The 25636-nt window shown below is 38.6% G+C and overlaps 1 protein-coding gene across 1 annotated transcript in view; it reads left to right on the forward strand.

The window, feature by feature from the left end:
- The window catches only part of LOC121308929 (band 4.1-like protein 4B), a 146756-nt gene that overhangs the window by 75128 nt on the left and 45992 nt on the right, over nt 1–25636 (forward strand). Inside the window, exons 13-17 of the mRNA XM_041241658.1 lie at nt 575–605; nt 2884–2917; nt 3309–3412; nt 16155–16348; nt 25366–25487. Coding sequence (XP_041097592.1) covers nt 575–605; nt 2884–2917; nt 3309–3412; nt 16155–16348; nt 25366–25487 — 485 coding nt within the window. The remainder of the gene's footprint in view (nt 1–574; nt 606–2883; nt 2918–3308; nt 3413–16154; nt 16349–25365; nt 25488–25636) is intronic.

Genomic DNA, 25636 nt, shown 5'->3' on the forward strand with positions numbered 1-25636 from the left:
AATCCCTGCTACTCCCCCGGGGTAGAGGAAATCCAGTTTAGGCATTAAATCTTTGTTTTGATTTAATTTAATCGAAAACCAAACCTTGGGGTTAATTGAAGAGCTCCTACAGCGACCTTCGTTGTTTCTTGCTATGCCTGTGACTATTTGCAGCTAGTTTCTCCTTGTACAAAAAAAAACAGCGCAAACTTGTTTAAATGCTTGAACATGCCCCATATTGCTTAAACTTCATGTGTAAACAGTCATTTTCAGGGGGAAAAAAAAAAAGATAAATGGTGATGGTAATGATAGTAGTATTTATAATCAAGCAAGCCTGAGAGTGTATTGTCAATCCATCACAAAAGCCTTTACCTTAACTGCAAATATCCTTATATCCTTTTTAATCTCCTCACCTAGAGCTAGAGGCATTACTGACAATTTAACAGAATCTGCAAGAATATACAGTGCATGTTTTAATGCCAGTAGGGGTTATAGTAAATACTGGTACAGTAGACAATAATCACTTGGCTTTTGCTGCATCAGTAAAATGTGATAGTGTTGACAAACCTGTTTCCTCTTTTTTCTCTTTTAAAAGCAAACAATCCAGCAAAACCTGCACACCTATGGTAAGATTTACGAACAATTGCTACAATATACAATAGTTTTTTTTTTAAGTTTGAATGCAGCAATGGTTGTGTCTTACAGTATTTAAAAAAAAAAAAAGAATATCCAAATCGCATACCACAATAAGAAAACATTCTTTCATGCCAGCCATAAGGAGTGCAAAACAAAAAGCACACTGTGAATGGAAATATAAAGGCGTGCCTTTTGTTGCTGCTGATAACACCGTGTAACAATTTTTTTTTTTTTTTGTTCCTGGGTAGTAAGTGTTATTTTCTAATTGCTTATGCCTCAAAAGTATAGAAAATGACTATTATTCCCCACAAACTTTGCTTTTGTGACCAGGACAGTGATATTTGAAAATATCACTATTTCCAATGGGAAAACGGGCAAATGTGTGTCTTTTCAACATATAAATCCAAATTAACATGTATTTATACTAAAGTAATACAAAAATGACTACAAAAGATTTAGAAGTGAATAGTTTTTCGAGATTTACGATTATACTGTATTTACTGTATTTCCTCTGAGAAGAGGTGACAGGACTGGTTGGGTTGTTATTACAGCGATCATCATTGGATTTAGGCGACAGGCTGTTGCAAATCACAGCATGCATTCCAGACCAGTAGTAAGTCATTGGTACTCTAGCTGGATTTCTAAAATACAGAACCATAGCATTTTTTCTCTTATAAATGTACAAAACAGCAGCTCTAAAATCAATACAGCATTACAAACCTGTCAAGATGCAGATTTATTGATAATTTTGATGAGACGCTACTTTTAGCACATTTTAGTTTTACCTGCCTCAGGATAATGGGGTTGTTTTCCCTTCCTGTAGCTATTTTTGTATTGAGTTGGATGGTGTATACATAGTGTTAGAATAATCCTGTACTGCCAATGAAAATTTTTATTTAGAGAGCAGGAAATAATTTCTTAATTAGAGTTCAGCCTTCTGCCGCTGGAACTACAATTAGTATCTCGTGAACCTTTTGAGATGCACACTTCATATTTTGTGTTTTGGAAATTCTAAAGGCACCCTTCCCTTTGACCTGTGAAATAATAAGTCTGCCACAGTGTGTACATGAGCCTTTTTACTTTCTGGTTGATAAAGACCAAAACAGCTGTATTCAAGGATTCTCATGAACGTCAGAAACTGTTTGAGTTTTGTGAATTACCCTGCATGTAAAATGGGAAGGACAAAAAAACAGAATACCAGCTAATACATACATAAAAAAGAGTTAAATTATCAGCAAGTTGGCAGCATGTTTAAAGTAATCTGATAGAGAGTTATGTGCATTGTTGTCTAATTCTTCATCCTATTGGGTTTTTTCATAGCTGTTAGAGATAGAGGTTAAATAAAACCAGGCACAGAGATTAACCACAGTAGGAAAAAGATCATTTGACAGACGTATTCCACTAAATACCAACCTTGTAAATAAAAAAAAAAAAATGTTAAGATGCCAATGGAAATACTAAAAAACTGCCTTGCTCACATATTTATTTAAAGGGCTCTTTTTTTTACTTGTATTAACTGTTAACAACTAGCTGGTCATGGTTAGTTAATGTCTAGTAACCTTTTAATGAACTAAAGGTGGTTTCATGTTATCCACTTGTTCAGTGTGTCAGATGTGGTTAAAGGATGTGTTTTATAAAAGAACCAACTGAATTACCTCAACAATCCCAATGTGCTGAAGATCTGAAGGCAACTCGTCTTCTGCCACACACGACCAGAACAGACTATCCTTCCCTGGCAGAAATTGCAGTGGGAGGTCACTCTAACATATGGACAGAGGCCAGGGACTGCACCTGCGAAAAGGGACAGGGAGAAAATAGCTAGCACATGGCACTGAATAGTGATTAATAGAGTTTAATATGAAACAGTGCAGCCTTTTACTTGAATCTAGACCCTAGGGGGTTAAAATCCTTATACTTCTCCTACAGATTCACGAACGCACTCGGACACATACGTTCTGAAGAAGAGAGGCTAGGCATTCCATCCGAACAGTGAAACAAATCCCAGTGCACAGTAATGAAGCAGGCAAAACCTATTCACACACAGCCCTTGAGGAGGAAATTCAGAGTGCATTATAAACCTGCGGCTTTCTCCTTAGACACAATCCTCCTTTAGTATAGACCTTGAAACTTTAAAATCACATTCCACACAATGCCACTTGTTCTGCCTATTGAGTATAAATGCTCTTTACACATTAATTTATATATGTTCTGGCAGTGTTTTTGTTTTTAACTGATGTGTTTTTTTTACTATTGTTACTGTTTTTACAGTGCTCAGAACAATCCAAATGCTAATATTTATCAGGTAAGATTTTATTTCATAAAGCAGTGCCCCCTCTGTTTCACAATCTGACATACCTTACACACATCCAAAAATATTATTGTAAAGGGCCCTTAAATAATGAAATATACTACTTGTACAATTTACCGTCAACATGATCTAACCTTGAATTAACGCAATTGGTGAATTATCAAGGGAGTACTTTACTTGATTAAGGTAGTAAAGTATGTGTTATAAACAATGACAACAAACTGGACTGTCAACATGGCCGGACCATGAATCAAACCGTGAAGGAAGCACTTTACCAGATAAATGTAGTGCAGTATAAATGATAAACTTAAAAATTAAAAACGTTTATTATTGTCCATCAATATTATTGTTGTTGTTGTTGTTGTTGTTGTTTTCCTTGTTTTAGGCTCAATATAAACAAAACATTCCCTCAGCTCACGAGCACTGGCACGCTGCCCACCCTGTACACCCTGCTCAGCAGCCTCACCCCGCACACCCTATGGGTGGAAGGTAAGCGCTGAAAGGAGGTCCGTACAACACAGATGTGTCTGGGTCAAAGAAACATTTCTCATTCCAGCAAAAACATAGTAATGTTACCAAAGTTCGTTTTGACTTACAAGTGACATTATCCGATTTGCCGCTGTGCTGTTTCGATTTTACGTAAATATTTTACAGTATTTACTTTTTTTTTTTTTTTTTTAAGTAAGTTCAATCCTGGATGTATGTGTGGGGTTACACAACATTAGAAGTTTATCTCAGTCTTTTACAAATGGAGGTGGCAGATTTTCTTTAATTGACAGAAAATCTCTCTTCTGACTAACAATCCACACTCGACAGCACACAAGTCAAGGCTGCTAAATGTCTTCTGTTAACAGTGGCAGTCAAACAGATGTTTTCTTGGTTGGTTTATAATTCTTCAATAATTAAGTATGGAACAAAAATTGGTATAAATATGTACGCTTTTGAGGGTGGACTGAAGTATTTTTAAACATTGTGAACATGTGCTTACTATTAAAAAAAAAAATAATAATTAAAAAAGCAAGTAAACCAGTTTTTCCTGGCTATGGGATTTCTCTGCTTATGTCTGCTGTGTAATATGAATGTGTCGTGGTGTACTGAGTTTGAAACACACTTAGATTTTTCTGCTTATAAACATGTAATAATATTGCACCCCCACTAGAACCGTCTTGCCACATTAATATGCACATGTCTTGAACAGCAATCTGGATTGTGGGGGTTGTGATATGAATGCACTTGTAATCTGATTTAAATGAAACTGGTAAATTTGGATAGCATTTCTGTTCAGCTGGCAGCTTGTTTTTATTTCTTGTTATCTCCTTCTTTACGGCTTGGCAAAGCGCTGGCATTGTATACAAAATAACTGCTCACCCTTGCTTTAGGCTAGTGATGGCATTTATCCTGATGCATTAGTTCTGCCCAACATGTGTTTGTTGAATTTAAACCTTTGACACCAGCACTGTCAACCAGAGTCGAAGCAGGCACCTGAACAGAGCTCTGTAATACAAAGCAGGACTGGTGTTTAATAACTGTGTGTAAGGCTTTTGGGAAGGAATCTGGTTTACTCTTTCTGCTGTGTGTTTTTCATTGGTGTTTTATTTTTATTCAACCTTAGTAGTGTGTGTGTGTGTGTGTGTGTGTGTGTGTGTTTGTTGGGTGTGGGGTTTTGCAGTCACAACTATGAGTCTGCATGTTTGTCAAGCTAATGCCTGACTTCACAATCTTCCACTGTGCGCCTTTTGTTCAAATGCAGAGATTGCAATCTGGGTCCAGGCAAAATATGGAATATGGTGGGGCTTCTCTGACTCTCTCCCACAGCTTCTCCTTTTTCTGTCTTCTCCATTCACTGCATGCCTTTCTGATCATCCAAAACCCTGGATTTTCTCTTGCATTAAGATCACTGAATTAGTCCATCTGTCACTAACCACTGACTGTGCACATGGTACAGGAAACCCACCCCTGATGACAGGACAGCAAGAAAGCCGTCCAACAGCAGGGATGAGAAATACAGATATGTCAAGGAGCAGAATGGGAAGAATTCGGGAGGGGCGCCAAGCATGATGTACCAAGACAATGTCATGACTACACTGTAAAAGGCCTGGACACTAAACAGCATGAACAATACCAACCACCTGCTGTGTGCATGCATCTCATTCCACACCATTCCACATGACGCAACTTTTCTTTTTGTTTGGAAAGGATGGGAAGGGGCAACTTGAAGATGAAATGCAAGATGGACTGGTTTCACATAGTATCCCAGTGTGTTCAGTGTTGTATTTTAATTTTTAAATAGGTCTCATCAGTATTTTTATAGGAAAAAAAATAAATAAATTATATTATATATATATATATATATATATCTATATATATAATTATATTATATGATTATTGTTGTATTGGAGATGTCATGTGGTGTATGAAAGATAATTGGTGCAGGCTACATCATTCAATTACCTGATGCTTTACATCAACGTGATTTAAGAGGTGACACTGGCTAAGGTCACAAAAGCTCTCTGTTACTGGGAGAATTGCCCTCTCTGCGGTATGTTGTGCCTTTGTTACTAACTCATGTATGTCTAATTGGAAATGTTTATTCTGAAAATATGCAATTTGTTTTTGCACAAAATGTCATTTATAAAAACAGTAGCAGCTATGCAAGCATGTAAGAATGGTGGTGTTCCCAAACCAGTTTTGAGAAATGTCCTTGCTTTTAGTTCATATCATTTTCACTTACAATGAATTATATACTACTGCACATTAAGTAAAATATGCATTCAGGTGCCCATACATATTTCTGTTAAACGAACTGCGTGCTTTTCTTACTTTTTTACTTTCCTTGGTTGGAATGTTTTTGAAGGAATTTCGGTTTAAGTGTAAGTATTGCGTGCCTTAATGAAACATGGTTTATTTCAGGGTTATACTCTATCTTTTGGATGGTGAAAGACGTTACAATGTTTAGTTCATCTACGTTTTTGTACCTTTAGTGTCCATGTAAGATGTGTAATACATTGAGGAGTTGTACTGTATCTAACTGTTTGGTATTTTCTGTCGGTAGTGGCAATCCTTTAAATTGCTGTTATGTGTCCTGTCGAATGATCTTTCATATATAATTTGTTTATGCAGTTTTGCCCCCCTTCTGTGGGTAAAATAAAATTCATGTGTATACATTTTAAACTTGAGAAAAATGTGATTGTCTTGATGAAAGTCCTACAGTAAAAAAAAAAAAGACATCAGGATCTTCAGACTCTGGATTTGGTTTATTCATCTCATTTAACAATTGTTGTCCTCCCAAAGTTTACTCCATCCATGTAACTCCAGCTTGAGAAAATGCAAAGACAATGTGTGATTGACATAAAACATGCATGTAGGCACTTTGATATTCTTTCACTTTTTTTGTATACTTCACAGTATGCTGCTTCCTGACATGACTGCTGGCTGTTTGCTTCTTGTGCGCAGCTTAAGCACAGAGTGAATGCTCACAAGAAAGCTCTGAGTTAGAGATTCAGCTGAGAAGACAGCTTTGTTCATTGTGCTAAACACGACTCACAGCTTGTCAATTCCTTATTACTTTCCAATATCTAGAGGGAGATGAGGAACCCCTCCGCTCGACCTGACTAAAGGTTAGCAAGGTGCCAGCAGGGAGGACTGAATGACCATTTGACATTGAATTTCAGCAGGGTCATAATGTTGAACCCCTTCTAATGGCTGGAGATTGTTCTCTGACCAATGAGGTGTTCTTCTGCAGCCTCTATGGAGATTGTTCTCTGTCCTTTCAAATACATTCACAAAAATATCCCGCATAAGAATCAGGGCTGTGTAAATTGGGTTATCTCTTTACTAATTTCAAAATTTCCATTATCCATTTTTATAATGTAAAACGTGTAAGAAAGTAAGCGCTTGATTTGATCAGCTTCATGCTCCCGTTGGGATAAGCCACAGCTTGATTTCTTTAGACATTTTTTAGCAATGGGGAATTACCCTGGACCAAAATGCGCTATTATTATTTATTTATTTATTTATTTATTTATTTTTCATACTCCCACCATGGTTTTGACAAGAATCCAAATTATGGCTCAGAGTGATTTGACCAAAGTGGGGCCGGTAATTGAACGTGATACCTGAAGCTCCCTCTTGTCACCCTAAGTGTCTTGTGGGATCGGAAATCGGTTTGACCCAACACAGTCAGAATTACCAGTGCTTACAAGACTGAAAACAATGGACCCAAGGTGTAGCTGCAAGATGCTGCTGCAAATATAATTTCTTGCATCTCATGTCAGTTTTTCATTAATCAGATTTTGATTGTAGTCACATAATAAATGTTTGTGTTGAGTGCTGGTAGAATGTTGTTGCCCTTTGAGATGGAGCGATGTATTCTCTGCTGCTGACTGAGCTGTGGTGCAGGGTGATTTGTGTAAAAGCACTTTCAACACAACAGCCGGAGGGTGGCTATTCACCATTGTATTAGGTTTCTTGGCAGTTGTCATGGTTTTGTGTTTGTTTTATTCAGAGAAGGAACACCCGTCGTCTTAAGTTACCCAAAGGAACCATCATTTTTGAGAAGCTGTTTTGTGCTACACTGTGAAACATTTTTTGTTACTCTCAATAATAGGAATAGAAGCATTCCTGTCATGACTAGCTGATAGGGTGTGCTGCAGCTTACTGTGAATTTCAACATGCACAGTAATGTACTACATTCTTCTGACTTTGTAGCATGCAACAGTAGTATGTTTAGATTATAACACGTTTGTGTATTATGTAATAGATGTGACTTATTCTTTCATACAGCAGCTTACTACATATTAACACTAATATGCATCAGACAACCATGGAACAGAATTGTCATTTGAAGCTAATACTAATAATAGTATAATAATCTGAACAGCAATAAAACTAAATACATGGTAGTGTAGGAATAAAATGTACTCTAGAATGGCATGATATTATAAGGTGGAGAGCTCAGTTCTAATCAAAAGTGTACACTACCATTTACTGATTAGTTTGTACGGGCCTGTGGAAGGGTGGTGGACAATTCACTGACATGGAGACAGATTTATTTCAGCCTGCAGAGGGCGCGGTTGTCCGTGGCTTGAGTACCGGCAACGGTAAACAAGACCACAGTTATACCAGTCCAGGTACACAGTCTACTGCAGGTGCACTTGCAGGTGCTCTGGAAATAATAAATCGCAAAGGACAAAAGGCGAAAGAAAAATGGTAAAATAAACACAGTAATAAAACTACAAAAAACAAAGGTGCTGCACTCGGCATCCTTCACCCTTGTACGGCCCTGGTCTCCGTCCCCTCATGCGTTCCCTCACTCCCCTAAACAATCGGGGTCTACCCAAGTTTTCTCCCGCTGCAAAAATAATATTTTCTTTCTTTTTTCTTTAATCAATTATTTAATTATTTCGCTCGTTCTTCTCCGGCCGTGCTCGGTCCGGCAGCAGAGCTTCAGCCAGCTGGCTGGCTCATTTCGTCTCCAACGGGGCAGACCCGAGGGAACCCCAGAGCGTCATTTTATCAGTGCAGCAACCCCCCCAGAGCCTGCCCTCAGCCACTCGGAGAGGGGGAAAACCCACACACCCTCTTTCCCATCTCTCCGTGTTAGAGCCGTGAATGACAGGCAGATATTGCAGGGCTGCTGCCCTCTTCCCGCAGCACTATGAATGTGCTCAGAGTCAGCGCAGGTCTCCCCTGTTACAGGGCCCTAAAAAGAGACCAAAAATCTCATTACCTTTCAATGGTTTGCAAGTCATCCATAATTTTTAAAGTTTTATACCACTTTGTTTGAATAATGCAAGTGAAAGCAAATGTAAAATATAAATGACTCCATCCTAAATATTTTTTTGAAATTTGTATGACCTTTTTAAACAATAATTGAACATTTACACAACAGGTTTAAATGTTTAATCTATTGAACATCTGCCGAGGTTACAGCCTTAGGGATATCTAAACAAGAGCACTTAATTTTCGTAAAGCTTATACAACCAATACATTTTTTTTACATTTTTGCTACAGTGTAATCCTGTAATAACATTTTTTAAAAAAAGTTTCCATCTGGACTAAGGAATTGATTTGATCAACCTGTACTTCACCAGATTAAGCTACTTATGTAATTAATTAAATACATTTTCCTGTGGCCCTTTCACACTGGCATGCTCTCCCTGGGTCGGAACCTACCCGGGTCAGGACCCGGTCGCATGTGGGTCGGCTATGTGATTTCACACTGCTTTTGATAAACTTGGGGGACAGATGCAAGTAAACAATATGCATATCAATGAACTGTCAGCCCAAATGTTGATTAGAGCAAATGTTTCTACATCCCTGCTGTAATCTGGCTCATGGTCTCATGGTAATCTGTCTTGGTCTTGCTGCTGCACCTTCCCCTTTCAGCTTACCCTGTCAAAGCATTGCCTAACAACAAAGAAATTGGATTAAGCTACTTGGCTAGGATTGATACAGATAGTTGCTACAGAGTTTAAAGGTGATCTGAACCTGTTACCATCACACTGTTGGCACAACCACGTTGTCATGTTTACTCCACAAGGAGGATGAAGAGGGCCAGCCAGTGCTCTGATCCCCTTTTCTCTGGCCTCGCTTTCTTTTAATCTGGTTGGATGACAAAGGCTGAACAGCAGATCTGATAACTGATAGAAGGGCAAGGCTATATTCTGAAGAGCAACTCTACAGATAAAGGAGCTGCTTTCAGCTGCCATCAGCCTGACGTTTCATCATGGAGAAGTGATAATGAAAATCCCCTCACTGACATACGGTTTGGATCCCATAGTGACAGTGTTGATAATTGAGACAGGGAGAGAACACTGTGTTATTTCACTGTGACCTTTACCTCATCTGAGAGAATTACCTTTTTTACCTGGCCATAAACTCAATGTCAATGAGTAGACTTTATTTTTTCAGCAACATTATTGGGAGTATATTTCTGAGATGCTAACACACTTACTGTACATTTACAGTAATTATTAATACAACATGGGAGAGGGATGTATGTTTTCAGCTTGATGCCAGGTGAGATGACCATGAAAGTGCAAGATAAGCATTTGCCGTCACGGATTGTTACAGAGGTTGTATCTAACCAATTGTCAGAGGTATGCAAATGAACTGTGTCCCCTACTTAAGATGTCAGTGGCACACACTGTCTGTTTACACCAGCACGTTATGGCTTCGGGACATGTCTGGGGACAGACAGCTTGCCCAAAATATTGAGAAAAAAAAAAAAAAAATTAATTGCATACACAGCTGCTGGATGCGACTGAGGAGTTAGGTTAGGAACAGTGTCCGCTTTTTAATTATTTATTTATTTATTTATTTTTTAATGTAACTTATATGCACATGACTTCCTGAAAAAAATTTGTAAACACCAGAAATGTAATTTTTTGTCACCGTTCATGATATTTTACTTTTGGTCGAGAAATAAAGGATCCTCTAATGTTTCCTTTCCAGTGCACAAGAAAGTATAGAAGGCACTGGAGCATCAGCAAGCTCTGGTTATTTTTTTAATATGTTTAAAACTTTCGTTTGAATGACAAATGGCACAAAAAGACAGCACCGCACCGTACAGTTACATTTAAAATGCAGTTCATTTTGTGAATGCCTGCCCAATTCATTCAGATACAATATTTACAATAATAATACATCCTAAAATCTGTTTCTCACACAGTGCACCTTACCATACAAAAAGCTTTTTCAAACTAAAAGAAATAAATACAGCTAGATTGAAAAATCCTGCCTGTCACGCAGTAATACTCTGTTACTAAAATACTACTTTGTGATCTAACTATACCTACAAAAATGCAATCCTATTTGATCCAAATCTGTACTTCCCTTTCAAATACGAAATATAACCATTTCTGCGTTGGTATTTACCTCTTAAAGACCTGAAACCTGAATAAGATATATCAAAGCTGCTCGGTGAGCCTGTGACACAGTCATAGCTCCCAAGGACATAAAAACAGTGCATGCACGGATCTCAGCGACATTTTGCTTTTCAAGAATGACCTGACAAGGGAGCCTGGTATCAGAGAAGTACTTGTTACTTATGACTGTATAAGTATTGCTAATTATTGTGTTTTACATAATTTCTGCACTGTTTTATTTACGCAGGCAGCTATGCTGTCCATCGCCACCTCTGAGGAAGGGGGCGATGTTCCCATCTAAGGACGTGGAGTCAGACAGCACATCACTGCGGTTAAGTTCCCTATTGGCAGAGCTTCTACCGCTAATCAAGAGGGCCACTGCAGTCTTGCAAGTGCCCTGGCCTACACAAGGTGAGACAAGGAAGTCCATCTTTGATGATTAGCCTACCACCAAGCCCTCATCGGAACAGCTGGATGAAGTGTGCCTGGTTAACAAGAACCTGCTCCATGTATCAAATCTTAACAGACAGGCTGTAGGCAGGAACCTGACTGCGCTGATCGCTGCATGTAGGCAGCTTTGACTTTCCCAGGCACATGTGCCTGACAAGGAATAAATCACTGCTGTTGGATGCCGCTATTACACCAGGGCATATGTGGACGAGATTCTGCAGCAGCACTCTCACCGTGTGTGAAGGAGCGGGTTCACCTGCTTCCCAAGCGACCACCTCCAGTGCATAAACCAGTAACAAAATGGTGCCCAAGGCTCCAGCAGCCTCAATGATTGGCACAGCGGGCTGCATCTGCACCAGGTGGTGTTCAGAACTGGCCCGTGGCTGCTCGCCACAGAGGCTTTAATAGGTTCTGCCACCTGCCGCAGGGACAATAACCTCAAGCCACAAGCCGAGCAGCAGCCCTAGGAGTTTGCACCACGGACATCTGGGTGCTTACTACCATTCTTAAACTGGTTACTCACTGCAGTTCAAGCACCGCCCCCCCTTCCTTTCGTGGTGTGATTCCAACACCAGTCACAGACCTGCAAGACGTCGGGGTGGTGTCTCAGGAGGTAGCAGCTCTGCTGCAAAAATGGTCTATTTGCATGATTGACCCCCTCCAGTTAGAGGAAGGGTTCTACTCCTTGTACTTTCTAGTGCCGAAGCAGGATGGTGGCCTCAGACCGCTCCTCGACCTCAGATAGGTCAACCTGTATCTGAGCCAAGGAAGTTTAAAATGTTGATTACATAGCAGTTGTTTCAGTCAATCAGGCCAGGTGACTGGTTCACCATGGTGAACTTCAAAGATGCCTATTTCCACATCCTCATATAACCAATGCACAGGAAGTACCTGTGGTTTGCTGTTCAGGGAACAGCATACAAGTTCCGTGTCTTGCCATTTGGCTTCTCTCTAGCTCCCGTGCCTTCTCAAAGTGAATTGAAGCTATTCTAGCCCCATTGAGACTCAAAGGCATCAGAGTACTCAACTATCTGGATGACTAGCTCATTTGTGCCCAGTCTCCAGCACAGACAGAGGCCAACACAAAACAGGCCACCGCATTCAACGGTTGGGCCTTACGGTGAATCACACCGAAGAGCCAGCTCACGCCTTCTTATACAGCCTCCTATCTAGGAATGTGTCCAGGTCCAGGGAGGTTCGAGGGAGACATGTTCTTGTCAGTACAGACAACACAGCAGTGGTGGCTTTCATCAACCACCAAGGAGGCCTCATGTCGCCCAGTCTCCATCGTATGGCCCACAAACTTTTTCTCTGGGCACACGTGGGAACCTCTCACTGTGGGCAGTACACCCGCCCGGGGTGACAAACTGAGTGGCGGACCTCCTCTCAAGGAGAGTTTCCAGCTTCTCAGAGTAGAGGCTTCACCCTGAGGCTTGACACACCAGTGGCCGAGGCAACTGTTATATGCCTTCCAACCGCTCACTCTGCTCCCGCTGTGTCTGGGGAAAATCAGGCAGGACTGGGCCAAGGTGCTCCTAAGACTCCCTTATTGGCCCAGGCGACTGGTTTTCAATCCTGAAACAGCTCCTGAGTGGTCTGCTGTGGAGACTGCTCAAGCGACTCAACCTGCTCAGTCAGGCGCGGGTGACTGTATAGCATCTTGACCCATTGAGCCTGCAGCTCTGGGTCTGGCACCTGAACGGCTGCTTTTGAGCTGTCTGCGTCCGTCAAATAGGGTTATTAAAACAATACAAAATGCCAGAGCAGAGTCCAAGTGTTCCCAGTACAGTATGGGTACAAATGGGGCATCTTTCATACGTGGTGCCTGCCTCATGGGTTTCACCCCACTACTTGTCCCATGGCAGATTATACTGCAATTGTTGCAGGACCTTTTTGACAAGGGGAATCCCTCTACATTAAAGGTGTATGTGGCAGCTATTTCAGTTCCATACTAATCCTGCCTTTTTGTCTGTGGAATTGGAGGCTTTCCATCCACCTCCTTTCCAGTCTAACAGAGAGCGGCAGCTCCATACGCTCTGCCCAGTGCGGGCCCTGGCGTACTATGTTGACAGGTTGAAAAGCTGGAGGCAGTCTGAACAATTTTTTGTCTGCTATGGGGCTAAGTCCCATGGTCAAGCCCTATCTAAGCGGAGGCTGTACAAATGGATAGCAGACACAGTCAAAACTGCCTATGAGCTGGCCAGCTTGCCCCCTGCAGAAAAGCACACTGCCCATTCCACCAGGGGCATGGCAACTTTGTGGGCTTTATTCCAGGGTGCATCTGTCAAGGACATTTACAATGCAGCAGTGTGGGCTACTCCTCATACCTTTACTAGATTATACAGACTGAATATCGTGGATCCTCAAAACCCTGGTTTTGGAACTAGAGTGTTAAGGGCGGCTCCCTAGTCGACCCTTGCAACACAGGCATAGGGTTGAGTTTCCATGAATTTTTTAGCCCTAACTGCTTGTTACTGGGGTTCCATATGGTAAGTCCAGTCGTTCTACAATCTTTGGTGCACTTACCCGTGCGATAATGGTTACATTTCATACTTGAAAGGGAATGTTAGGTTATTATCATAACCCTGGTTCCCTGAAATATAAATGTAATCATTAACCTTCAAGGTTGCTGCGTCCATGATTTCAGCAGGCTTGAAGGAAAAATGACGCTGAGATCCGTGCATACAGTATTTTTATGTCCTCTAGGGGCGGGCCATGACTGTGTCACAGGCTTTGCAAGCAGCTTTGATATACCTTATTCAGGTTTCGGGTCTTTAAGAGGTAAGTGCCCATGCAGTAATGGTTACATTTCTATAATAGCATAACATTTTCAATATAAATAGTAAACACACATGTACGTGTTGGGGGTCTTGTAATAAAATATAATTTATTTAAAAATGATTTGAGCTGCCTCTATTGGTAGATGTAATGCTATGAAAAATATGTAAAGCTAAGTACTACCTGCTTTCTGTGCACTGACAGTGATCAATATAGAAATGAAAATCTATCTACTTTTTTTTTTTTTTTTTTTTACCTACAAAAACTCATATCAGAATCAAGATCAGGCAGTGAGTTTGTAACTTTCTTTATACAGGAACAGCCTTGTTTCTAGCTGTTGAACTCGTCAATGCATTTTCTCGTTCTCCTCAAGGGTGAATAATTATGCTCCTATTAAGTGGATACCTGCTACGAATCGCATTATCAGAGTAATCCTGAGGGTCAAATCTGCTGGGTCATCTCACTGTTCTTAGAGGAACATCTTGTAAGATATCTCCCTCCTCTTGATGTACAGCCCACACAAGCACACCAAAGCCTGCCATTTTCACCACCTAGATCAGTGACTAGACTACAAATCAGATTTTTATGTTTTCCAACCAGTAAGTAGCCTATCCTGTTCAGACGAATTAACAATGCAATTTAATGTATGTGTTGCAAATAACAAAATACCGTATTCGAATCAACGCCTCACTCAGATATCAACTTTTTAATAGACGCCACCCTCAATAAAGAAACATAAAGGTATTTTTTTTATCTACCCCTGCTCAAAAAATAAGAAAGAAACGCGCAACTCTGGCTATGTACATGTGACACCCCCAAAGAGACTGCAGCCTCAATTCAGCATATAATACAATCTAATGTAAACACACCTTTGTTAGCACATTTTATTTTCTGGTACAGTCCCGACAGACAATCCAAGATGAACTACTTATAGCACAGCAGTCCTTCACGTCCCTTTCCCCCCCCAGCAGAGTTCAGTGCCAACACAGCAAGGATAATACAAGAGCTGTCTGTTTACCTCGTCCTCAGCTTGGATGGTGAAAACTTGAACTCAGAGGAACTTTGCCTGTCACTATCCGAAAGCTGGCTGAAGATATCTTCTTTGTAGGTGTTTTAGTTGTTTTGTTTTTTATTCAATTGGATTTTTACTCAGTCCTGTACAATTATGTATATAAAAAAAACCTTGCTTACTCTCTATGAGAAGATTTAGTTTCAGTTTCTCTTACAGAGAAATTACAAACAAGCAAGTAAATTACAGTGAGAAAAACAATTATAACCGAGTAGGATATATTTTAGTTTTAACAGAAATCAAACCGATATTCAGAGGGAACACATTTTGTTAAGAAAAACAACTGCATCACACTCAACTACCATCCTCCTCTTCTTGCCCCGCCCCATAGCAACCAATACACACTCATGATTTGTTGGTACAGTACTCACCTGACCTCCCAATTCCCTCCTAATAGGCTATCGTTAACTGTCAGTAAATTTACTGTATTCAGTCCCCAAAAAACTCACGAGTATAGTGCTGCAGATCGGAGCCGCTCACAGCACCGCTTCAAAAATGCCTTGAATCATTTAATAATATATTGCAGCGTTTGTAAAGCATAGTATTATTAATAAAGGCCACCCTCATTTAAGGGCTGCAGTCATTTTGATCAATTTTAAAATAAAGGCAGCAGTGCCAAATTGAAATAATACATCACTTAAATGAGTGAGTTAAATAAACTTTTTTTTTATTATTATTACTATTGGCTTATATATTAACACAGAAATTATGAGAAAATTGGTCTCCAAGGGCACGCTATTCTAATGTTGCAATGAGTGACATTTTTTGACTGTAAATGGCTTTTATGATGAAATACTGTCACAGGGCTCCAGACTGACTTTTTACTCAAGGAGCCAATGGCTCCAAGGCCAAAGATTCCAGGCGCCAAATCCAATTGCTGGGAGCCATTTTTTCATTGATTTGATTGTTTCCATTTTCAACTGCTTAAGCATACCTACAGTACACCATTACATTTTCTCTCCCTGCTACATCTGTTCCACAGTCAATTAGAACAGAACTGTAATTTGCACTGAGCACCCTGTGCAAATCTTTTATATCATCTCAAATTTGCATTGATTGATTCCAGCTACCCCCTGGAAGCAGTGCCAGCACTGAAGAACATGGATCTGGAGCAGTTCAGCATAGAGGAGAATGGAGGGACTCCATACACCAGCAAAGTGTTGGGAAGATGCCAACATCATCACCATCACCACCACCCCAGCTACGGGCTCATCGCCATGGACTGCAGAGAGGCCCTAGCAACTGTCCAGAATGTGAACAGTAAGTAGTTCAGTTATTTAAACCAAGGCTTATAAACAAGGGTTTTTCATAGCTTTTTAATAGGATCAGCCAACACAGAAAAACTAAATAAATAAATACATCCATGTTACTGAAAAAAACAAAAATAAAACAGAGCTTGAAAAATCAATATTCTTACCTACTGTTTTCATTAGCTTTAGTAAAACAAGTTTAAAGTGTTTAATCATTCCCAGTGCTTTAGGACATGTGGCCTGATCGTAGCTATTGGACCATTTGGAGTATGGATGATTTGTATTCTGTAGATTCTCAGAGCTGTTTATTTGACCTCATCACTGGCACTTTTCTTCCCCCCAGATAGTAAGAACCATGCAATAGAGATTAACAGAAATTAACAACTTGAGCATTTAATTTATGTGAGCAATCAAAAATTGTTTCTTATTAATGTTAGAATTGTAATTGGTGTTTTTTTTTTTTTTTAAGTTACTTTTCAGACAACATATGAAGTAAGGATGATTTGGACTAAATAAGAATCTAACCCATTGTGTCCTTTAATTCTGACTTGAGCTTCCTTGAAGTAATGGAAGCAGTATTTTTGGTGGTAGAAGACTAGCTGCCAGATCAAACGCCTTGAGGTTCAAATTGGATTTATTTTACACCTAGGAACATATCTTGATAATTGTGTAGACATGTAACTGTTCCTGTAAATGCAGTAGTGAATGAGAAGTTGCCCTGTCTTTTTGTGATCTTTCCAATTTTCCAATTTTCAAACCTGGTAAGGGGTAGAGTGATGTCCTTTGAAACATTAACACCTTGTGGCATTGTTTTTTTTGTCTTAGTTTTTTTAATCTTTCAATAAGAATACCATTATAAAAGAGAAGGGATCAAAATATAAACATTGCCTGTGTACAGTACACATTATAATGGAGAAAAAAACAGATATGGTACTTGCTGCCAAGGTAGTGGCCTCTGCTGACTTAATTACCTATGATGGTTAGAATTTGATTGGATTAGTAGTTTGATTATGTTTTTGATTTTTTTATGTGTACATTTAAGTGTTTGAGAGGTAGCATTTTTCAATCAGGTTTGCTCAGAAAGACACACACCTATAACGAAAGGCGTTGTTTGAGAATGCTGTCTCCGCGTGGCATATCAGCTGTCTGTGGCTGGTCTTATGGAACTGATTTCGGGCCTTGGGCCTCTCAGTCCGAAATTCAGTGAATCAACTTTCGCTCTCACTCTGTCTGCCTGCAATGCTCAGCAGCCAGTTATTTTTACACACTGTGATGGGGTAACCCATGCCCCTGGGTGTATTATGGGTTATTTTATGTAGTGTGGGTTTTGTAGCACGGGTGATTTAAAATGTATGTTGGTACGTGGGCACGGGAAAGTCACAAATTACTTCACGTGCAGACTGTGCCTGGGCCAGATTGAATGATTAGCAGTCAAGTCCCAGCACAGTTGCTTAAAAGGAGCACAAATCTCTCACTCAGGGTTTAGAGGTAGAACGAGAAGCACGAGTCATAAGATAAAAAGAAACACATAAGAAAACAGTTGCTACCCGTGTTGGATTTACACCAGCACGACGCTTGTTTTGTTCACTGTTCACAAAAAAGTCACAGTTTTGTATTTTATACTTTTAATTCCAAAAACATTTAAATAAATGTTTACTTAATGAAATCTGCCTTCTAAAACAGTATCTCATTTACAGTAACTCATCATAGCATCTACAGTGTAACTGCCGCAACTTGGAGAACAACAAAGAAGGCCTTCTAATCAGTTACAGTACTTATCACTCTTATATGGCCCTTAATTTTAAGGTAACTGTAAACTTTTTATGATAAGCATCTCTCAGTTTTAAAACGTAGGTATGGTGCACAACATAATGCAGTGTCACAGTATCATGCAGTAACTGTAGGGCAGTATTGCCACGTGTGAAATCTTTCATGCGCGGTGAGATCGAGGATATTGTAGATCTGACTAATATATAAAAAAAAAAAAGAAAAAAAAAAAAGAAAAAAGAAAATACAAACGAAAAGGTACTGGGAAGGTGAGCCATTGTCAAGCTTATGGGAGTATGAGTTTCTTTAAAGGAAATGAATGGCAAACATGTAGGGGTGAGGGGGAACTGTACATTTAAAAAAAAAAAAGTTTAATTGTTTTCCTTTTACACAAACTGATTAAAACAACTTTGAAAGTCAAATATACATTTAACATAGTGTGCCTGTAACAGGTGGAGGATGGTCGTGAACTTGGTATCCTGCATACCACAAGTGAGCATCTAAACCACTATGGAAACGAGCCAGGCTCATTTGTATTTGTGGGTTTTAATGGTAATACATATTAGGTAAGATTTACTGAAATTATTGTGTTAGCTATTTGTTCTTTGAGGCTGAATGCATTGGCTTGTCCACACTGAATTAAACTACATTTGTAAACTACATTTGTAGAGTACATGTGTTGCATCTTTATGCCGCTGGATTAAGTTCCTTGGGTAGTCTCACAGAAGTAAAATGTAATTATCACCTCATTGTACTAATTATCATCACAGGAATCTGGGATAAGGAATGAGACTCTTGAGGTAATAACAGTGAGAGCAATGTGTCGGGGCTCAGCGTCCTGCTTCCAGCCAGCTCTCTATCAATGTTATGTAGCAGCCACAATATCCCTAACATCAACATATTCTGTACTGTGATAGAAGCTGGGTAAAGTATACGATACATTAGATACTAGCTGTAGTGATTTATATAACTGTTGGCTGCTGTGTCATGATCGACAATGACGGTAGAATTGTGTGTTCCAATGTGTGCTGCACAGACACGTTCGCAGATCGAGCATGAAAGAGGCCCAATCGGGCTGATGCCAGTTGTTGGAGGCAGCTTTCCTGGCTATTTTTTTCTTCTCAATTTCAGCCACTTTCAAAAGTTGTTACTTCATTGTGAATGGTTGATCTCCACAGAGATCTATCTTAAGTCTTCACTTCCCAGTCGTAGACGTTGCTATTGCACTGAGTCAGTAAGCATTTCAGTGTGTCCCTGTAACACTTTCACTGTCAACCAACAGAGCATTTTCCGGACTTTAGTTCTCCATAACGATTACGTTTTGGGAGTCATCCATATCATTCATATTGAGCACGTGACCTGTCTGTCTCAGTTGAGCCTTGATGAGATGTGTTTCAAGGCCAGTGGTATGAGCTTATTGCAGGACTTAGGTGTTGGGGATTTTGTATTGTCATTTAAACATTTTTACTTGACATCTAGGTTTCACAGTCATATAGAAGTGTGGTCAAAGTGAGATCCTGCAAGACTTGAAGCTTCATTGAGAGTTTGAGACCATGCTCGTTACAAACCCTTATAAACAGCCAAAATTCCTACTAGCTTTATGTATACGAGTGGCATCTCCTTGTCTATGAGCCATTAGATAGGATGCTACCGAGGTAGGTGAAAGATAGAACTTCCTTCAAGAGGTCTTCGTTTATTGTGCGCTTGGTCTCACTTGTTAATGCCTTACATGTCTTTGGTGCATTACTGTTGGTTTGCTGTGGTTGACAGACAGGCCAAATGCTGTTGCTGCTGTCTGAATGCTTTTCCCTTTTTTAAACTTAATTTTAATAAATTTAAAATAAATCTTAAGAAAAGACGACATAAAGAACAAATATTGAGAGAGAATTGAGAAAAGTTGACAGACTGAATGGGAATCAACCACTTGATTGTAAAAAAAAAAGGGAAGAGAGGGTTAAGAGAGTACCATTATAATGACATATTCAAAATTATTACCCAACATACATACCTAAACCTGCATTTACGTATACTTAAAAAAAAATATATATATATATATATATATATATCTATATATATATATATATATATATATATATATATTATATAATATAATCTCCTCTCGAGACTAGACAAAAGCTCTGATTGTAGCTTTTAGTAGGGTGGGTGAAGCAGGCGTCTGGCGATTTTTCCTCTATGGAGACCTCGGCTCAGAGCGCTCTGTGATACTCATGGACTTTGCAGTTTTCAACTCGTTGTATAATTAAATACAAAACAGTGAAGCACTATCTGTATTCTGTAGAAGTATAACTACTCTGGTAAACATAAATAAGAATCACAATACTCATACATTGTTTTATTTCTGAAAAAATCAAGCATATTCAAGCTGGTATAAAATGAATACAAATATTAAATTAAAATCAAAAACACATATTTAAGTATAGTACAGTGATTGAAGAAGACATAACATGTGCAATGCAATTTATTTTTGCTTGTAGTGATCTTTAAAAAAACGCATCACGGCCGAACCTGCTTTCTGATCAGCGGCTGAGAAAGATTCCAGACAAACACCAGCATTCTGACAGAGAATAGTAAGGGGGAGCAGAAGATCAGTAGTTATTGTATGGAGTCAGGAATAGAGTTAGTTATTAATTCTGCTATAAAATGTAAATGGTAAGTTAGATGTACAGATTTTGACGAATGGGTTTCTCATAACTTCATCCTTAATTAAAAAAAAAAAAGTATTTAATTAATATGCAATTGACCATTGAAGCGTGTGTGTGTGTCATTAGACTGCCGTTTGAGCTCATATGTCCTATGTATGTTGAATCTTTATTTTTAGACTTAGTAGTTTTAACATGTAACTCAACTTCAGCAAATGGCCAATTGAATATTAATTAAATACTTATTTTTAACCATCGTTGTTTTAAACTACTAAACTACTAAAAATAGCATGATACCAAAGTATAAATATTATGTTAAATATATTTTTAGAAAGTTGCAATTGTGTAACAATTTATGCAAGTTTAAATTAGATTAATATATTAATTAAAAAAAAAAAGCTTAAATGTATTATTTATATATAAATAATCACAGTATCTACCTTTTCAGTGGTAAATGCACTTAGCCAATCATGTTCTCTACAAATTCTTAACATGTAAAATATTGTTATGGTGACTATTGACCCCTAAACAAATACTATAACACATATTGCAAAACCGGAATAGTTAGAATTTCTTAACAGACAAATAAAAATGCCTTTAAACATGAGCTAATATGTTTTGATCAATTATAAACAAAACCCATGCATTTAAAAAGGATCCATCTCCATTTTATTGCACGGTCACTTATGTCCGTGTGCCACGCCTTCCGGGCAATCCTGACGGAGGAAGAGATGCGTATTTAGGGGCAGGCTGTTGCATTAAAAGAGCAACTGACTTTCAATTTAAAAACACAACCAAGCTTGGAGTAAACTTTTTCTTTGAAAAGTTTAAATATTTTATTGTATTAATTTATTTATTTTTTTAATTCGGAAAGCTAAAGTCATTACAGTGCTACACTTAAATCCAAGACTGTCGCTCGGAAAAAACTGTAGCAGGATTTGGTGTGCAAAAAGCATTTTTACACGTTTAAATCATTTCTTTTTTTCTATTTTAATTTTAGATATTTTTAAGTTAAGTAAAAACTGATAATATTAACCATTTATTTTTTGTTTGTTGTTGAAATCTAAAATTTCATTTGACCACCAAACTTTTAGAAGGGATGCAAGTTTCGCTGATATTTTATCCCACAAGAAACATAAAGGGGTCATAGATACATTAAGGGGCATTGCAGCCTGTAAAATCACATGTAAAGTGTGCAAATATATTAGTAAAGATAAACATGAAATCCGAAATAAAGAAAAAAAAATGTCTTAAAAAATCTGTCATGCAAGGATAGCAACCTTGTATATGGTAAATTTTGCATAAAATTTACTAAAATAAAATCTGTAGGAGAGACAGGTACATAATTATGTAAAAAAAAAAAAATAAATACAGAACCAGCTGTCAAATATAAGTAAATGAACCAATAGTTCAGCAATTTACAAAGAACAGACACACCATGGTTTTAGAAAAAATTTAATTTGATAATATACAATATAGAAGAACAAAAGAAAATAAATGGATGAACAGACTATATACCAGATGCCTGAAGTTTTAAATAGAAAGGAACAGTAGATCGTTATCGTGAAACACTACTCTTTTGTGCAGCTATACCAAGACTCATTCAACCGAATCTCAGCACAGTCTGCACGTGAACTAGTTGTGCATTTCCTGTGCCCCCTTTAATCTGCATGTAAAGTGATTGTGCAATCCCCGTGCCTAAATAGAAAAATACATTTTACTCTGTACACCACTACAATAATACATATAACAGACAACATAAAACACAAAATAAGCACAGGGGCAGGGTACCCCACCACATATCTCCCCCCTTATGCGAAGCACACATGGCCTCAAAGCATGGTACTTGTTTGTTTAGTGTTAGCTGTGTTTTGTTGGTCTGTTTATTTTGGCCACTGTGCCTTTTTTTTTTTTGAGTGTTTTGTTTTGTGTTTAAACATTTTATTTAATGCATCTGTGTTGCCAGCGCGTTTACTTACAGTACTGTGCCTCTGCACATCTGGGTCTGCCTGTTCACATCATGGCTGATGGTTTTCCCTTTGTGGAACACAATTGCCTGAGTTAGAAATGTTTTCCTATGAATTACAACTCTGTCATGCTTAAAATTGGCAAATGCTGTATTAATTGCAATGTCAAATTTTAATAAACTAATAAACAACATGGAGGATAATTAATTCCGTGTTTTGAATTTTAAAATGGCGCTTTATAAATCTGGTGATACGGAGCAGTATGTTTATTTTCTAACTCAAGTGACATTCCAAATAAGTAATTTTTGGTAGGAAGAAATGTATAAAATGCATTAATGTCTTTACAAAATAATTTTCATTTAGGAATATTCTTTTTAAAAACTGTAAATAGGAGCATATTATCAATGATGTCTAGTTGTCAACCATACAGATTATAAACTGCACTGCACTGTATAGTATCTACTGCTTGAGACCGATGCAGGGGAACATCATGCTTTATTGTAACTGTGTTGTTGCTTGCAGCTGCTGTAGCTAGCTACGTGCTAGAGGTTGTGTTCCCACCAGTTTAATGTAATCTTAATTGTATAATAAGTAACACTATACAGAGTGTCCCTTTTATTTTTCACATTTTATTATTTAAAAGCACAGAAAAGTTAACGGTTTTAATACTGACAGAAACATAACCACCCCGTTGCACATCTACACCCCCTGGACTATGTGTGTGCCGAGCGTGGTTCCTTAATTTGCAATACTTTTGGAGAAACAGGTGTATAAAAAAACTTCTGAGTCATGTCTAAAAACAAAAAGAAAAACATTTTTTTTCGCCACTTTGTACCTCAAAAATTTTTCAACCAAATGTTTGTTGAGCCTGCCAATCTGACCACACATAAATATTTTCATGTATATTGGTGGGGTTTTACCCCCCCCCCCCCTTTGAGCTGGTTAGAAAATCAACTTTAAACAGTACCTTCGTTCAAACCTTATATGTCTGCGTGACTGCTTTGTATACGATATAGAATCCGTGATTGTAAACATTAAACACTAGCATGTACAGTACTCTTTCAAATAAATGTGATTTGGAATGTGCGGTTCTTAAGAACGGTATTATTGTCATTGCTTGTGCCTCAGCACCTCTTTCTGTACAAATTAAGCACTGATGCCATGCTAGGCTTTGCCTAGGGTGGCAAATTGCCTGGCACCGGCCCTGCATGCAGCATATTCAGCACTTTTCTTGGCCAGCAGATCAGTTATGAATGTACGTGATTCATGTTTTTTTAAATTAGATGCAGTTTGCTGTCTTTAAAATACTTTCTCTTTGCCCTAATACAATGCAGGGTGGCATTGAAAATGTCAGTACCATCACAGTGGGGTATATTTTTTAATGAGATCTAAATACCAATGCCCTCTTCTTCCCCCATATATGTTTTCTCCCAATTCTGCCATTTATAATGAAGATACTGAGGATACATAAATGTAATGTTTTATACCAAGAATGGAGATGGATGAATAACCAACAAGCCCCTAAAGGTTTGAGTGGGTTGTTTATGAGTAATGAGATAAACACAGCACTCAATGAATGCTCATGGGATGTTCTTTTTATGTAAATGTGTATGAAAAAGAATATGTTGAAAGCTAAAATAAACAGATCGGTCAATGAAGTAGACACTTACATGACCAGTCTGTGCTCTATGTGTTCCACCTCGGTATGGTCTAGCTGCAGTGTAGCAGCAATCAGACCATGTGACCCACAGCAAAGGTACCAGGATGCAGCAGTTCATCTGTAGTGTTGTGTCTGAAATATTTACACATCCTGAATTAGCATAAAACAAATTCAAATAAAGAGATAAAAGATTATCTTCACAACAAAAGAGGGCCAACAACTGTAAATAAATCTTAAAACATTTTAGGTATTGCTTAGCTTTCCTTTGATGAGGTCCAGAAAGTCTTGCGGTTAATTTTCTAATGGGTGGAGCATGTTGATCTTTTTAATCCTGATTTTTTTTTTCATGCTGACTTTTCTATAGTGACTGTTCAATGACAGTACAGCATGTCACACAGTCTGCAGCTTTACTTGCTGCATCTTCCCCTAGTAACCAATGTAATCTATGGATTTTATGTTACAGAACCTGGACAAAGTTTCTTAATGCTGGTGGCAGTTCAATAAGCATATGATGGGAGTCAATGTTCTTTTAATCACTTTAAAAACATTACATCCATTTTGTGATGAGATAACAGGAGATCAGTCCCTGATGAGATGGCATTATACTAATTTCTAAATGTCATTTCCAAGATGGTTTCATTCTACTATAATATACTCTCAATACAAGCATAAGAGGGTATTAGACAACCTCATGAGTATGCATTGCCACCATGACAACAGCACCCCCCACCCCACCCCACCCCCTTTTTTTAGCCCATGTTTTAATGGTGATGCAGACAACCCAGCTAATTATGAAGGCCAAAAAATGATAAAAACGGTGGCGATTTCCCATGGAATGACCCGAAGAGGTTGATATAGGTTTGACTGGATTAATGTTCTTGAGCATTTCAACAGTTAACCCTTTAAACAAATATATAAACAATAAAGATGTACACGTTATGCATTTTCTTGTTGAATTTTGTCTGTCTCTCAGAGTTGAACTCTGGGATTGCATGCAGCTATGAGGAGACAGCGGCCCGTCTGAAGCAGGTCGAGGAGGAGGCGAACAAGGTGTCTGGACCCTGGCCAGCTCTGCACATCAATATCAATAACAAGGTAATGAACCGTGCTGGAACCTGCAACAAGCATGATATAATCTGCTGCTTTGAATAACAGATACACATTGTCTCTTTGCTTCTATGCGGCCAGCAATGACAGTTTGTTTAATCAGCTGAGTATCTGGCTGGATCACTTTGCTAACCCTT

Source organism: Polyodon spathula, chromosome 3 (assembly GCF_017654505.1).
Source record: "Polyodon spathula isolate WHYD16114869_AA chromosome 3, ASM1765450v1, whole genome shotgun sequence".
In the NCBI taxonomy this organism is placed as follows: domain Eukaryota; kingdom Metazoa; phylum Chordata; class Actinopteri; order Acipenseriformes; family Polyodontidae; genus Polyodon; species Polyodon spathula.